At 44.9% G+C, this 14,742-nt stretch overlaps 1 protein-coding gene across 1 annotated transcript in view; it reads left to right on the forward strand.

Moving 5' to 3' along the window:
- The window catches only part of ATP6V1D (ATPase H+ transporting V1 subunit D), a 110,336-nt gene that overhangs the window by 89,731 nt on the left and 5,863 nt on the right, over positions 1-14,742 (forward strand). Inside the window, exons 6-7 of the mRNA XM_086951984.1 lie at positions 22-125; positions 3,660-3,726. Of these exons, the coding sequence (XP_086808110.1) occupies positions 22-125; positions 3,660-3,726 (171 nt within the window). The remainder of the gene's footprint in view (positions 1-21; positions 126-3,659; positions 3,727-14,742) is intronic.

The following is a 14,742-nucleotide window of genomic DNA, read 5'->3' on the forward strand; positions in this document are numbered from 1 at the left end:
CTGTCTGGCTGGTTCTTGCAGGTTACGAGCTGACCGGGCTGGCCCGAGGCGGGGAGCAGCTCGCCAAGCTGAAGAGGAACTATGGCAAGGCCGTGGAGCTGCTGGTGGAGCTCGCCTCTCTGCAGGTAGGTGGCGCCAGAGGGCTAGTTTCACGGTTTACAGCACGTCTTGGAAACAAGACCTCATCTATGTTTCATGGTGCGTGCTTTGAACGGGCAGGCGCCAGCTTTATTATTTTTACACCCTTATCCAGTGCATTTTTCAGAATTGTGTTTTTTCCAGTGAATATTAGTGGCAGGAAAGGAGTTGTGTATACATGCGGCTTGGATCCCTGCTGAAGGTCAATTAGGGGTGGTGGGCTGCATTCTCTCGACCTCCTACAGGTGGCACTGCCGTCTAATCCACACAGTGACGTTCCAGTATGTATTGAGGACCTATTAATGTTAACCTTCAGTTAGAACGTAACGCTTCTTTCTCTAAGCTACAATGATGCTACTACTACTTTTACCCCAGTACGCATTTTGTCATTTTTACCTTACATGTTAATAGGCGTCCTTTGCTGTATATAATACTTCCTTTGCTGGGGCAGGCAGAGAGAGGGGAGCGGAGATCGTGTTGGAGCAGACCAGAGGCACTATAAGACATGACGTGGCTTACACCACCCTACCCTACCCAACTGAACCCGTTTCGACCCACCTATATTAGCCAGCATCTTTGAATCCGTTTTATTTGTTACAAAGCCTTGGGCAGTAACCTCAAGGTGGCACGTTTGGTACTATAAGACTCTCCATGAATATGCAGGTGACTGAGCACAGCCATATATAGCCCCCCCTCCCCCCCGCATGCTGATGTCAGTTCCTTGCTTTTCAACACGATTTCCTAACTCCGCGGCTGAATTTGTCTGTTTTCCAACAACTTCCAAACTTCATACAGTGTGTTAGGGCACATGTTCCCACTCAAGACGGCCGGATTCAAGCCGTGCCGCAACTACAAGAAGCAGATGTCTGTCATGAATTGGAGCAAGGTGTTTCTTTTGTGCCTGGCCTCTGTGGCCTTCGCGTGGTTTCTGCTCCCATGTCCACTCCAAGTCACAGGCCAGGATTCTGTTCTGATATCGCGGCCCTTCCTGCAACTGTCTTTCTTCCCTATCAAAGTCTTCCAGTAAGTCCAAAAACCAGCATAAAAATGCAGATCCGGACTCGACCCCAGTCTACAATGCCGACTCCATGGAGAAGGCACAGGGCGTCTAGATGCAAGACTTACGACATTGAGGTCACCAGTCACTGAGCCATCCCTCCTCGGATCTCAACACGACCAAGCTTCAGCAATTGTCCACCCTGCAGCAGATTGAGGCCTTCAAAGAGGCCATGCTGCAGACATTCTTTGCGTTTTGACTCCCACTGGTGCGCCTTAGGGCCCCAAGGAACCACAGGTGCCTCAAGACGGTTTTCCTTCAGAGGTGCCCTCACCCGACGCGTTCTGCCATATTGGCACCTGCTACTGGGCCCATACTGACTTTGGTACAGACTTCCACACTGGCCCCACCATCCTCTCAAGTTCTTGCCGGGTGCAGGGGTTGGCAGAAGATGACCCAGTGCCCATGTCAGATCCTTAACCGTCAAGCACATGCCCGGCCTATGTTGCACTACGGAATTAGAAAACTGCAACCGTTCATCAAACAGCCCAACTCGGATCCTGTGCTATTAAGAGAGGCTCAATTATCCTTTTGGTTCTGACTGATGATATGACCGAGTGGTGCGACTCCAAGATGGTGTTGGTGAGGAGGGTAAGGCTCCCTCCTCATTACACTGAAGATGCCTTTTACTCTGGGCCACTGGAATTATGCGGTTTAGCAGCTGCAGTGTTTTCTGCAGAATTGTGGATCTGTTGAATGTGCCACATAATCTGCTGAATAAACTATAGGTTTGAACAAAAACCTGCTTCTAGCTCAATCAAATTTTCTAAAACCCTGCTGTGTGTTGCACTGCATTGGGAAGCCATTTCCAAAGGTTGACTGGTCATTGACCTTTCCACTGCTTATTGCTGTGTATGGGTGTTGAACTGATACTTATGAGGCGGAACAGATGCCCAGACAATGTTAATAAGTGTAAAAATGGTAAAATAATGAAGTAATACTATCACAAAATGGGCTGCATTACAGCACATAATGTAGTCCTCTCCTGCGCATAACTCCTGTGGCCCTGCTCAAAGTCAGTGGACTTGACACCGTTCCCGAGTCCGAGCTTGACTCCCCACATGTGCCATCAGGATAGGAGAGTGCCTCATGCAGTGGTGGTTCAGCAGAGAGCCAAGGTGCTAGAGCTACAACTTCCCTCTATTGAAGCTAAAACAAAATCCTGCAGTCTGACTCAGCAACCTCTGAGTCCTTGCTTCTTTCAGTGATGCTTTTACACATACTCTGATGGCTACTTGGTTAAAACCATGTACTTGCTCACCTGTGAACAGGCAGATGTCCATGTCCTAGACCAATGCCGGACGACCCAGACCTTCTCACCAATCATCCCACTCCAGAGAGCCTTATTGTGCAGGCCTCGACCAGTAAAGTGAAGTGAATCCCTGTTCATTCCCTGCCACTCTCCCAGAAAGGAAATCTAAGAGGTTTGGATACCACGGATTGCTTTCGATGGGCGTTTGGTTCCAGTGTGGTTCTTCATTTGCATGTCTGGGTGAGGTCTACTGGTTTCTCCAGCAATGTGCAGGCTCATCTGATGGACAGGCTCTTTGATGGATTGCTGCAGTGAAAAGGCAGACTCTGCTATGCTTTAAAGATAGTAGAGCTACTGTGGGTTCCTTGTGGCTGTTGGCTCGTGCATGACAATTTCCATATCACTTCAGTCGGTTAGTGTGAGGGGTGGGCAGTTTCTTTTATTCAGATGAGGAAGGTTCTAGAAAGTCTTTCATTTTGTGCGGCACATTACTGCTACAGGACGGCTCAATAATAGCCAGATGCAAGATTTTACACTGAGTTGTGCCTATGATTTGCCTGCTCCAGATTGGATACTGCCACAGTGCCTCCCCCTGAGAGGCATTAATCTCACAAACACACTCTGTTCTCCTTCACTCCCCCTGATCGTCATAGGAAAGGGTAGGAGGAGCTCTAGTACACACATGTAAAATGTAACACACCGGTTTCCAGGTGTCCTTCCATTAGATTCTACAAGAAAATTAAAGCATATTTGTTTTAATTCTATTTACCCCAGGGGTGATGGTGGTGGTGTGTGTGTGTGTGTGTGTTTGTGCTTGCTGCTGTTCTCATGTCCTACAGTGACATGGAGCATATTTGTAGATTTCATGGAAACGAGAGCCAATGTTACTTGTGGTCTTGGCTCCTTTTGATTAAAAACTCTGGTTCCACATGCTAACATGCTCATCCCGAAGCAAGCATGGCGGATATTTCAAGTATCAGTCTGTGTATAGTAATGTTTGCGTGGCCACTCGTAAGCTCCCCCAGCGGTACTTCCTGACCCATTTGCTGCAGTACAGTTGTGAATCTTGGTTTCATGCGACACCAAAGGAATAAGATGAAGCTACACACTGATCAGGATTAATTGCACCCTTAGGTTGTTCATTGGGTCCATTCATGGTTCCTAAAGATAGTCTATTTTTATGGATTCCAATCCTCTCTTTTTCTTCTGCAGACATCCTTTGTCACTTTGGATGAAGCTATCAAGATAACAAACAGGCGTGTGAATGCTATTGAACATGGTAAGTGGAAAGAATGGTTGCCCTACTTATGGTGTAGGAGCTGATGAATTGTTAGGTCTTTCACACTGCTTGATTCCACCTAATCGGTCAGAGTGCTGCAATGCTATTGTCTCTTCTGACACATTTATCTGGCGGCAAATTAACCAGATCTTCCTGTGGGTAAAACAAAGAACCACCCAAAATATTTACTAATGTCTTTTATTCAGTAAGGAAACTTTGCTGTTTAAATTTTCCTTTGTATATGCCTAATTGTTTTGTTTATTGATTCATCTCAAATAGCTAACTCCATAAAAGAATACAAAACACATATTTAAAAAGCATTCTAAAAATGACAGTACATTTAAGAAACCCACGCATTTTGTCAAGCATAACTAATGCCATTAAAATATTTGGCTAGCGTCGAACTGACCCCCAAAACCTGATCTACCGTTGGCATGTTGTGATGGTGATTAGTAGTGGGGGATACTACCTATTGCCACGCATACTATGTAGCAATAATCTCAAATATTGCCACAATTTCCAGTCCCCTGCTTTGTTACATTAGCCCTGCTGGGGTCTTCTTTAGAAGTCCTTTTCCAGCTCATTACTTGCTTCCTCTCTTCTGCTGCGAGCACAACTCCAGTCCCATCTACTCCTGAAACTCTAGGTGTATTTATATAGTACCTCGTTATGGCTGAGACCTCTGGAAGCCGATTAGCTCACAGCGACATGTTAAGCTTCTTATGTAGAGCATTCATTAGGGTGCCTAATTTCTTCTTTCTGATCATCTATGCCATCATCACAAAATTACATTTTACAGCGGCCGTTGAGCACTTTCTTTTTCACTTCTGTGACTTTTGGGTCATGTTCCATCCGTACTCTTATAACATGCAGGGTACATTTGATTAAAGCTGAAAATAGAGACTAATAACTTCTCTATCTTCTTGTGAATAATATTGAGATATGGCTCCCGCAAAATATGCTTTTAGAGTTGGCCTATTCCCTGCTAGTAGCAGTCTTGCTGTGTTTTAACCCCTTCCCTGCGGGGCTAGTTCCCCTGCTGTGCTGGGGGAGAGGGGGAGCGCGTGCATCGCCGCGGTGCTCATGACGAGCTGAGCTAGTCACGACCCTGCCCGTTCCAAAGGAACGCCCAGCACAGCAGGGTAATTATCCCCGCGTGGGCACGGCGCAATGGTCATGACGAGCTCAGCTCGTCATGAGCACGGCACGACCGCGCCTCATGACGAGCTGAGCTAGTCATGAGCACGGAACAGGTTAAAAAAAATGTTTGGATTGATTGATTGATTGTATTATTGTTGCTTCTCAGCAAGGTACTTAGATCAGTAAATCATGAGTCAAAGACTGGTCCGGTCTAAGTCTTGGTTTATGATTTATTTAATTTGAACATCTATCCATAGTTCTTCTTTGTGTTCTTATAAGGATTTGCATGATTATCCCCAAAGTTTTGGACTAATGCTACAGTTCTTTTGACTGAGTGCACTGAGTCCTGCTAACTAAACCTCCGTGCCAGTGCTCAGACCCTTCAAAGTGTATGTTTAATTGGCTTATTTCCAATTATCATAAGTCAACTGTCTTTGAAGTCCCTAGTATATGGTATTATAGGTACCCATGTCCTGTAAGTTAAAGTGTTCCTCATGGACTAAAGCAGTAATTGTGCCACCACGAGTATGACAAAGTAAAATATGTCTCCCAGCCTGCCACTGCCACTTTGCCGTTCCAACTAATGACAAAGTCCAGACCTTCCTTTTTATTTTAATATATATGACGAGCCCTAATGCAGGGTTCTGTTTATAAAAAAAAGTAGGAAATGTTTATATGTCCTAACAGTTAAAACCCAAAATTGTATTTTTTTTTACTGTGGAAAGGCTAGTAGCCCCATTGGCAAATTCAGGGTTACCCACTGACAACTCAGCTGTGCTAACTTCTGAATTGGACTACTAAAGTTGGTACTTCAAGCTATCAAAACATTTGTTACATTAAACCCAATGTGATGACCAAGCCTAATTTAATGTAACATTTGAGTAATAGACAACTTGAAACAATTCCACTCTGTTGCTAAAGGTTTCCAGTGATCATTCGCAGATGCAGGCCACAAGACAACCTTCTGTCCTCATGGGGAGAAGTGTGAACAGCACCCAAGAAAGGATACAATAGCGGCCTGCTACTGGAAGAGGTGTTACCTCTCCCTGGCAGGAATCCACACAGGTTGTGAACATAATCAGTCCCCGCCTGCTGTTAGTGCCCACTGCAAAAAGTTAAAAACCAAGCTCTAGAATGGTGTTCAGCGTAGGTCCCTGCAGGCTGCAGCCAGGCTAGATGTTTAAGCCAACCACATTAGATGCATTTATATAGGCCGACTTTAAGTAAAAAATATTAACATAGGCAGAAGGTATTCTGAAAATCTTTCTTGGATCTGACCCCCTTAGACCAGTGTTGAACCGTCGTGTGCTTGAACATTTTGCATGATGTCCAGTGAATGAGGAGCCCTAGTCAATCAATAAATACTTTATCCGGTTCAATGAAAACCACAAAAGTTCATCACAAGAATAAAAAGTACATTTCCTAATAAGTATATATCCTCAATATTTAAGTACTAATAAAAATAATTCAATTTAAAAAGGCCTTTGCATAGTTTCAGCAGCACAAACGTTTTTTCCTACTTCTGAGAGCACCCTCCAAAAAACGTTCCACCTTAAAGCAAAATTTGGAGGACTGTAACATTTGAAGGTGGATCAGGGCTGGTTTTACCAAATCCCTTCCCTCTGAGCAACGGTAAAATAGAACATTGTCTTAACACGTTAATTGCTGCGAACGTTCTGCGCCAGTGCGGAACGTTAGAAGAAATGGGTGGGGCAGCAACGGTCGTTCGTTGCATCAGGTAGGTAGTGCTCCTGTCGGCCAACGGGAGCACGGAATGGGTTAAGGTCTTATAATAATTACACAAAAACATAAAGTGCACTGTATCTTGGAGCGAGAAGTTATCATATGAGCATGGCCCTTGGTCTTCCACCTTATGTTGCACCTGGGGGTTCTGCTAAAAGCCAGTGCAAAAGATTCAATCTAAAACGGGTTAAAAGAAAGAGGTGATATGGCAGATCCTTCTCCTACCGTGCCGCCTAGACTTGGAACTCCCTCCCCCTCCAACTTCGGCAGACAGAGGACCCACAGACCTTCAGGAGACTACTCAAGACCTGGCTCTTCGACCTATAGCTGCAGCCCCCCCTTCCTCCCCTTCCCCCTCCTCCCTCCCCTCCCACCCCCCTCCCTCAGCACCTTGGGACCCTCACGGGTATGTTGCACGCTTTATAAATGCCTGATTGATTGATTGATATAACGGTGGTTAGGGTTCCATAAAAACATCTGTTTTTAGGAGTATATGGGCCCTAACTGTAGATTTTAAAACTTCTGTCTTCTCGATTTGCTTTAAGTCTGGTCATAAATTGTTTTTTAATCCAGGACCGATCTTTTTTGGTGATCCTGTCCGGTGCCCCATACAGCTCTACACACCCCATTTGTTCCAGCCAGACTTTAATATAGTGCAGCCGTAGGATAGAATAACCTTTATCCAGGAAAATACAATCTTCTATGATAGCCGGATTCAGTCTTAGCTCGGTACTTGACCAAATTGTGAACCAGTGAGCTAAGGGTGAAAGAGCCAGGATGTCCGCAATATACTCCTACCCCATTTCTTCATGCTCTATAAAAGTGGTAACTGGTTGTGGGATTAACAGTCGTCTTCTAATAAAATCATTTTCAGCTCTCTGTATCTCACCACAATCCTTATATCCCCATACATCCCTTCCATAACTAGCAATGGATAGACATTTAGCTTGGTAAACTTTAACAATGGCTTGTATGGATCTAGCTCCCAACCTTTTTGTAAACTCCAATATCAAGGCTACTGATGTTGTCAGCATGGTTCTCTTAACCTTTCTTTGTGGGACCCTTGACCCCCACTCATCAAAAATGACCCCCAAATAAGGGAATGAAGAAACTCTGGTCACTTCCTGATTTCCTCCCATAATTGTCCTCTGGGATGTGTTTTTATGTGTTCATTAACTATCATATTTACGAAATGCTTTTATTTTCATGTTTCCATTCAAACTTAGAGGCATATTTAAAATGCACCTGTGGCACTTTTATGCAGCTTTAGCATCATTTTGTGGCGCTCCAGGGGCAGAGTGTGATGGCCCTTATTTACAAGGCCATGCTAAGCCACCCTGCGTGGCATTTTATGGCGTTGTAAATGTGGAGTGAGGCAATGCCTTACTCTGCGTGGAAGGGGCAATCCATGGGTGTTACTGTGGGTGTTCCCACGCAACACCTATGGTTTTTGATACTGCCCCAGATTTACAACATAGAGTAAATCTAGGGCAGCGCCAAAACTAACGCCTTCCCAAGGGCAGAAATGTTTACATTTCTCCCTGTTTTTCCTCTTTTCACGTGTGCTGTATTCTGCAGCAAACGAGGAAAACATCTCCTTTGATTATTGTTGTGCAGGAAGGTGCCCCTTTCTGCACAAAAACAATCATGCCAACATCACAGACATCCTTGCCCCATGGTTCAAGGGTTCCTGCGTTGACACTTGGCTGCAGTTTGTGTCACAGTGGTGCCAGGAAGGCACCGTATCTTGTAGATTTGCGCCTTTCTGCCCTTTTCTTTTGATGCAGGGCAGTGAAGCTAGAAGGCTTGCAGCGCTGCCCTACGCCAAAATATTGTAAATATGCCTCTGAGTTTATATGTCCTTATGTGTAGAGGTATTTGTGCTTAATTCAACCCTTGACCTATTCCTGCGAAAGTGTTTCTCTCAAAGTCCCTCAGAAATATTTCAGTTTAATGTAAATGAAAACTATGGGGTTCATTACAATGTTGGGCGGAAAACCTGTTCCCGACAGTTGGATTCTCCTTGACCGAGTAGGAGCCCTGATGAGGATGCTCGCGGTCAGAATGTAAACTATGCGGTCATCCCGAATAAGCTCTGAACGACACGTGGAGTATTCGTGTCGGTCGGACCCGCATCGTACAACCATATGGACAGCGTTTCCCCCCCTCAGGATTACAATGTTGATTTCAAATAGTCTTTCTGCGTTGGCCTGTCCGACACGGAAAGGCTGTCGGAAGGTAACTTTTGGGACTCCTGGCCGGACCCCCTATACCCCGCGGCCTACGGTTGATGGCTGAGGGGGTACCTAAGGGATCATGCAACAGGGTGCAGGGTTTTTTAACCACCACCACGTGTCAGATGTCGGTTGCATCGTAAGCCAGTGGTCAGAACCGCCGACGGCAAGTCGGTAGGTCCCGATTCTGAGTTGGTATCGGACGGAGGCTTTCTACCCGTCATCGTAATGAGCCCCTATGAATTTTTAAAAATGTGTATATGCTTTAGAGAACATCAAACACCAAAATCAGGAATGCACTTTCCACTGGTGACTGCTAATCTTCTAGCCACACCTTAATACACCATCAACAAGTTGACCAGCTCCCCACTCAAAAGGAGCCATCCTTGACTGGATCATTTCTAAGGAGTCCGCTGTCAAGCTTATCTCCATAGACCCCTGTGACTGGTCTGACCATCACTCCATATCCTTCATTTTGCCCGGGACTCGCAAGACAAAGACGTCTCAACCGGTGATTCCCAAGCGATGGACCAGAGACACTAAGAACCTTGACTTTGGGAAATTCGAGGCTCGATGCAGATCTGACCTACCCCCACCCCTGCACATAACCAAGGTTAGCGATCTCAACGAGCACTACGCATCATCCATCTCGAACATTCTAGACGACCTTGCCCCTCTAAAACTTAAAAGAACTCAAATCAAGGACAGAAACCCTTGGTTCACTGGCTCCCTCAACATGGAGAGGAGAGCCCTCCGTCAGTTTGAAAGAAGTTGGAGACAACACCCCTCAGCAGTGCATCTAAAACTGCTGCGCCAGGCGAGAAATGCCTACAACAAGCACATCATCAACTGCAAAAAAGAGTACTTCAGATCGGAATTAGGGAACGCCAAGAACAGACCCCAAAAGCTTTTTGAACTGGTCAAATTCCAATCTAACAAACTGGCTAAAACAACTAAAGAATCCCCCAAATCGTTAATATCTGCAGACGAATTCTCTTCCTTCTTCGCTGATAAAATCACGGCATTAGGAATTGAACTTAGTACTACCAACTGCGCCAAACCCCCTCCTGCTCTGCCACACCCTTCCACTCCTACCTCTATGGCCTCCCCTAAAAACAAAGCCCGCTGGACGGACTTCAAATACTATAATGAAGACTCCATCTCAAAAATTCTCTCTAGCTTAAAACCAAACAATCACTTCAATGATCCGCTTCCTTCCAACTGCCTCACCACCGCCTCCCAATCCATCGTCCCCTGTTGGACTGCAATTATCAACGCCTCTCTCCAGCAGGGCTTGATCCCGGACCCTTTGAAAGCTGGCCAAGTTCTCCCCATCTTAAAAAAACCATAACTTGACCCTGCCTCTCCTGACAATTTTAGACCTATCTCCAATATCCCGCTACTAGCCAAAGTATTAGAGAAGTGTGTTCAACAGCAACTAAGCCAGCATATTAACAACTTCCACCTACTAGATGACTTCCAATCTGGATTTAGACCAGGGCACAGCACCGAAACTGCTATGCTGCACATCGTGGACGATGCCCTCCAAGCCCTAGACCAAGGCAAAACCTGCCTTCTAATCCTTCTTGATCTATCCTCTGCCTTCGATACGGTCAACCATGAAAAACTACTTGAACGCCTCAAACTCAGGATGGGCCTGGATGGCGTGGTACTAGAATGGTTCAGATCCTTCCTCCACAATCGTTCCCAGAGATTCCTCATCAACGGCAATCTATCAGCTCCCACCCCGGTCACAGTCGGAGTCCCTCAAGGCTCAACCCTCTCCCCTACCCTTTTCAACCTTTACCTTGAGCCACTCACCGAAGTTCTTCGCTCCGCCAACATCTCCTACCATATGTATGCGGACGACACCCAATTATACATCAACATCTCCTCGCTCAATGAGATCATCTCCCTGAACGAGACCCTGAAATTAACTGTCCACTGGCTAGCCAATAACCAACTCAAACTAAATGCAAAGAAAACTGAATTCCTCCTAATCTCCCCATCTAAAACCAACCCGGAGATACAGATGTGGATTAAGGCCATCACAGCCCTGAATTGCACACCGACCATTGTGGACTCTGCCAAATCCCTGGGCATTATCCTCGACAGTAACCTCAATATGAGAGACCACATTAACTCAATGGCCAAAGCAGCCAGATTCCACCTGAGCTACCTCTGGAAGCTGAAACCTTTCATCGATGCACCAGACTTAAAAACTGCAGTTCAAGCACTTGTCATCTCCAGACTGGAATACGGCTGTTCTTCCCTCACAGGATTACCTAAGACCTCCTTAGCACCTCTAAAAGCGTGCCTCAACGCGGCTGCCAGACTACTCACAGGTACCAGGAAGTTTGACAACATCTCTCCACACATGAAAGCGCTGAACTGGCTCCCCCTGGAGGCCAGAATCCAGTTGAAATTGGCTTGCACTGTACACAAGGCGCTTTACACAAACTCCCCTGCTTATCTGGCACAGAAATTAGTGATATCCAGAGGAAGCAGAAACTCCAGGTCTGCCAGAAACCTACTGCTTCAACCTGCCTCCTTCAAAAAAAAAAAGAACTTATAACAGGGCGTTCACCGGAGCAGCACCACGAATCTGGAACTCTCTTCCACCCTCCATCAGAAAAATCCCTCTTCTAGCACGCTTCAAAACTGAGACGAAAACCTTCCTCATGGGTAAATTCTTCGCCTAAGGTCTGCCCAGAACCTCCTCATTGAGTGGGACTAACCTAAGACTACCGCCTCACATATCAAAAGCTACCCACGACAAATACATTTGGAACCTTGCTTTTGGTTCTGTCTATGACAATGAGTGCAACCACTCGTGTGGATCTGTTTGTCCCTGCACCTTAATCTTTTTGCTCAACATTGTATACCGTGTAATGTTTGATCTATTTGTCCCTGCACCTTAATCCTTTGTTTGCTCAACAATGTATACCGTGTAAAGCGCTCTGATACCCTCACGGGTCATGTTCGCGCTCTATAAAACACAAAAATAAAATAAATAAAATACTGGGTACTTGTTTGTATCGACCCAATAGGTCTACCCTGTATTATAATCAAAAAGAGAATGGACACTAGTTTCTGCAAAAAACCAATAGTTTTTTATCGAGAACCCTCATAGACTTCCTGGAATTATCGTAGCGGTATATCTTTTTTCCGCCCCATCAGGAGTCCTGGCATAGTCATTGGGTCAACGATTAACGTGCAGGATGCCTGCCTCACCAGAGGCTACTTCTGGTATTTACAGAAGTGTCCAGAAATAAAAAGGAGGGGGAAAAATATTTTAAAAAATAATGACTTAGTCAGGACTGTACAATTTAATCTCAAAAAAAGGACTAGTCACTATCATTAAGAACCATTGTGATATTGAGGTAGTTGAGTTATTGGGCTACCATATCATTATAAAGGAGTGTCGACATGTTTCAGCTCTCGGGGCCCACCAGGGTCAGGGGAGCTTTCGTCAGGACAGAAACAAAAACAAAAACAAACATACATAAAGAAGAAACGCACACTATTGGTGTGTGTAACGAAAAATGATTAATTGGAATTTCCAAGCTGTAGAAAGAAGAAGAAACCAACAAGGAGATTGTGTCAGTTGGTATGCATGTGAGGTATGGCATACTAGTGCACACATTATCAAGCATAATTAATGCTAACCAGGATTAACCCTGTTTGTAAAGGTAATCGGGTAAAAGGAGAATATTGGAGAAGCAGCGGTCTGAGGAGGGAGTGGTATACAGCCTTGTGGCTGCTAATTGATCAATGTCTTAAGGACGGTGGTCATACATAAGTCTTTATGTGATAACTGATTGTTGATATTTCTGGGGATCGGATCTCTAGATCGTTACCATGTTAAGGTTTGATACACATGGTAGCGGTTCTATGCCCACATTAGACATCAAATAATTGTGACTGTTCTAAAAATGCTATATCAACGGTATACAGTGGATACCCATGCACACATTAGTATTTTACCTTGTAAGTTCAGTTATTGGCATCAACAGGGACCCGGAGTCGCTTCTGGATTTTTACTAGGTGGGAGACAACGGAGCGTCTATGGTTAGTAGCAAAGGAGTTCTCACCTGATCACTGAAGGAACACAGGAAAACGCCATTCTTACCCATGCGGCGCGGATTTCGTGCCTGGTGCTGACTCTGCCCCTGGTTATGGGCGGGTCTTAGTTCTCCGGTCTTTTATACTGATCAAGGACACTGAAAAAGGACTGTTGTGTATACAGAAAAGGCACTGTAAGATGGTGGAATTTCTATTAGGCTTTTCAGGTATCATATACTAATTTAGATCTTTGCATTAAGGGGTTATAGCCACAGATTTTTTCTTCTCCTGCATGCGGTCAGGCAGGATTAACAGAATTGATGCCATGGAATGTGGTCATTCATTCCCACTATGTCTGTCTTTAAGCGATCGACCCATCTCTGTTCTTTGTTGAATAGAATTTGTTCAGCGTTCTGATCTTTAAAGTCTAGCATTTCCAGGACTGTCCATTTTAGGTCATCACATGTGTGGCCAGCCTCTACAAAGTGAGCGCACAGTTTAGTTGTGTTCTTTTTCAACCTAACATTGCTCCGGTGCTCTCCTATACGGAGTTTGACTTTGCGGCAGGTCATGCCGATGTATTGTTTTTGACATGGACATGTGATTAGATAGATCACGTGTGTCGAGTTGCAGTTTGTATGGCTTCTTTGAGTCCATAGTAAACTGTCATTTAATTGTAAGGTTTTCGTGCTGGAGGTAAATTTACAAACCCCACATGTACCGCATGGATAATGTCCGGTAACTGGCATCATATTTACATCTCTGATGTTAGACCTTGGGAGTAATTTCTTCGGTCTGGTGTGAACAAGAACGTCTTTTATGTTTTTTGTTCTTCTGTTTGCAAACCTTGGCTTTGGCCAATTCAGGGTTCCAGAGGTTAGTATCTGCCATTTCTTATTTATTAGTTTTTGAACTTCATAGGTGGCTGGGCAAAAAGTTGTCACACAGGTCACAAGGTCTTTCACTGGTTCTTTATTGGTGCTTTGTAGGAGACAGTCTCTGGGCTGATGTTTGGCCCGTTTTTCGCACTTCCTTATTGTTGCCGGTGTGTAGTTTCTTTTCTTCAATTTTTGACTGAGTTCTTCCGCTTGTTTTTTATAATCTTCTTTTTTACTACAGTTCCGTTTGTGTCTAAGAAATTGACTGTACGGAAGATTATCTCGTAAGGGCCGAGGATGGTAACTGTAGTATGACAGTAAGCAGTTCTTGGCTGTGGGTTTTGTGAAGGTCTTAGTCTCCAATCTTCCATTTTCAGAAAAGATGGTAAGATGCAAGAAATCAATTGTTTGCCTGTGCGATGTAAAGGTGAATTTCAGCCAAGGGTCTCTGCCATTGAGCCAGTTTATGAAGAAGGTGAGATCAGATTGTGTGTCCCATATGAGTAGGACGTCGTCAATATAACGTTTCCAATATTTAATGCTGGAAACGTAGGGGTTGGTGTTGTTCAGGATGCATTCTTCTTCTAAGCGGCTCACATAGAGTCCCGCTACTGAAGGCGCAAACGCACTGCCCATGGAGGTCCCATGGCATTGGAGAAATAATTGACCGTTGTACTCAAAGTAATTCTCTTGTAGAGCCAATCTGCAGCATTCCAGTATAAAGTGACGGGGGGTCTTATATGTCCAATCTTGCATGAAGAGAAGATCCTCCAACATCTTCAGGGTATCTTCTTGCGGTAGACTGGTGTAGAGGGATTCCAAATCCAGTCCTACCAGTAGCATGCTGCCTTGATTGAATCCGCAATCTGATTTAAGAGGTCTCTCGTGTCCTTAAGATATGTGGGCGTTTTTTGGACCAGAGGCTTTAAATATTCGTCCGCAAATTTCGATAGTGG

Source organism: Lissotriton vulgaris, unplaced genomic scaffold, assembly GCF_964263255.1.
Source record: "Lissotriton vulgaris unplaced genomic scaffold, aLisVul1.2 SCAFFOLD_817, whole genome shotgun sequence".
In the NCBI taxonomy this organism is placed as follows: Eukaryota; Metazoa; Chordata; class Amphibia; order Caudata; family Salamandridae; genus Lissotriton; species Lissotriton vulgaris.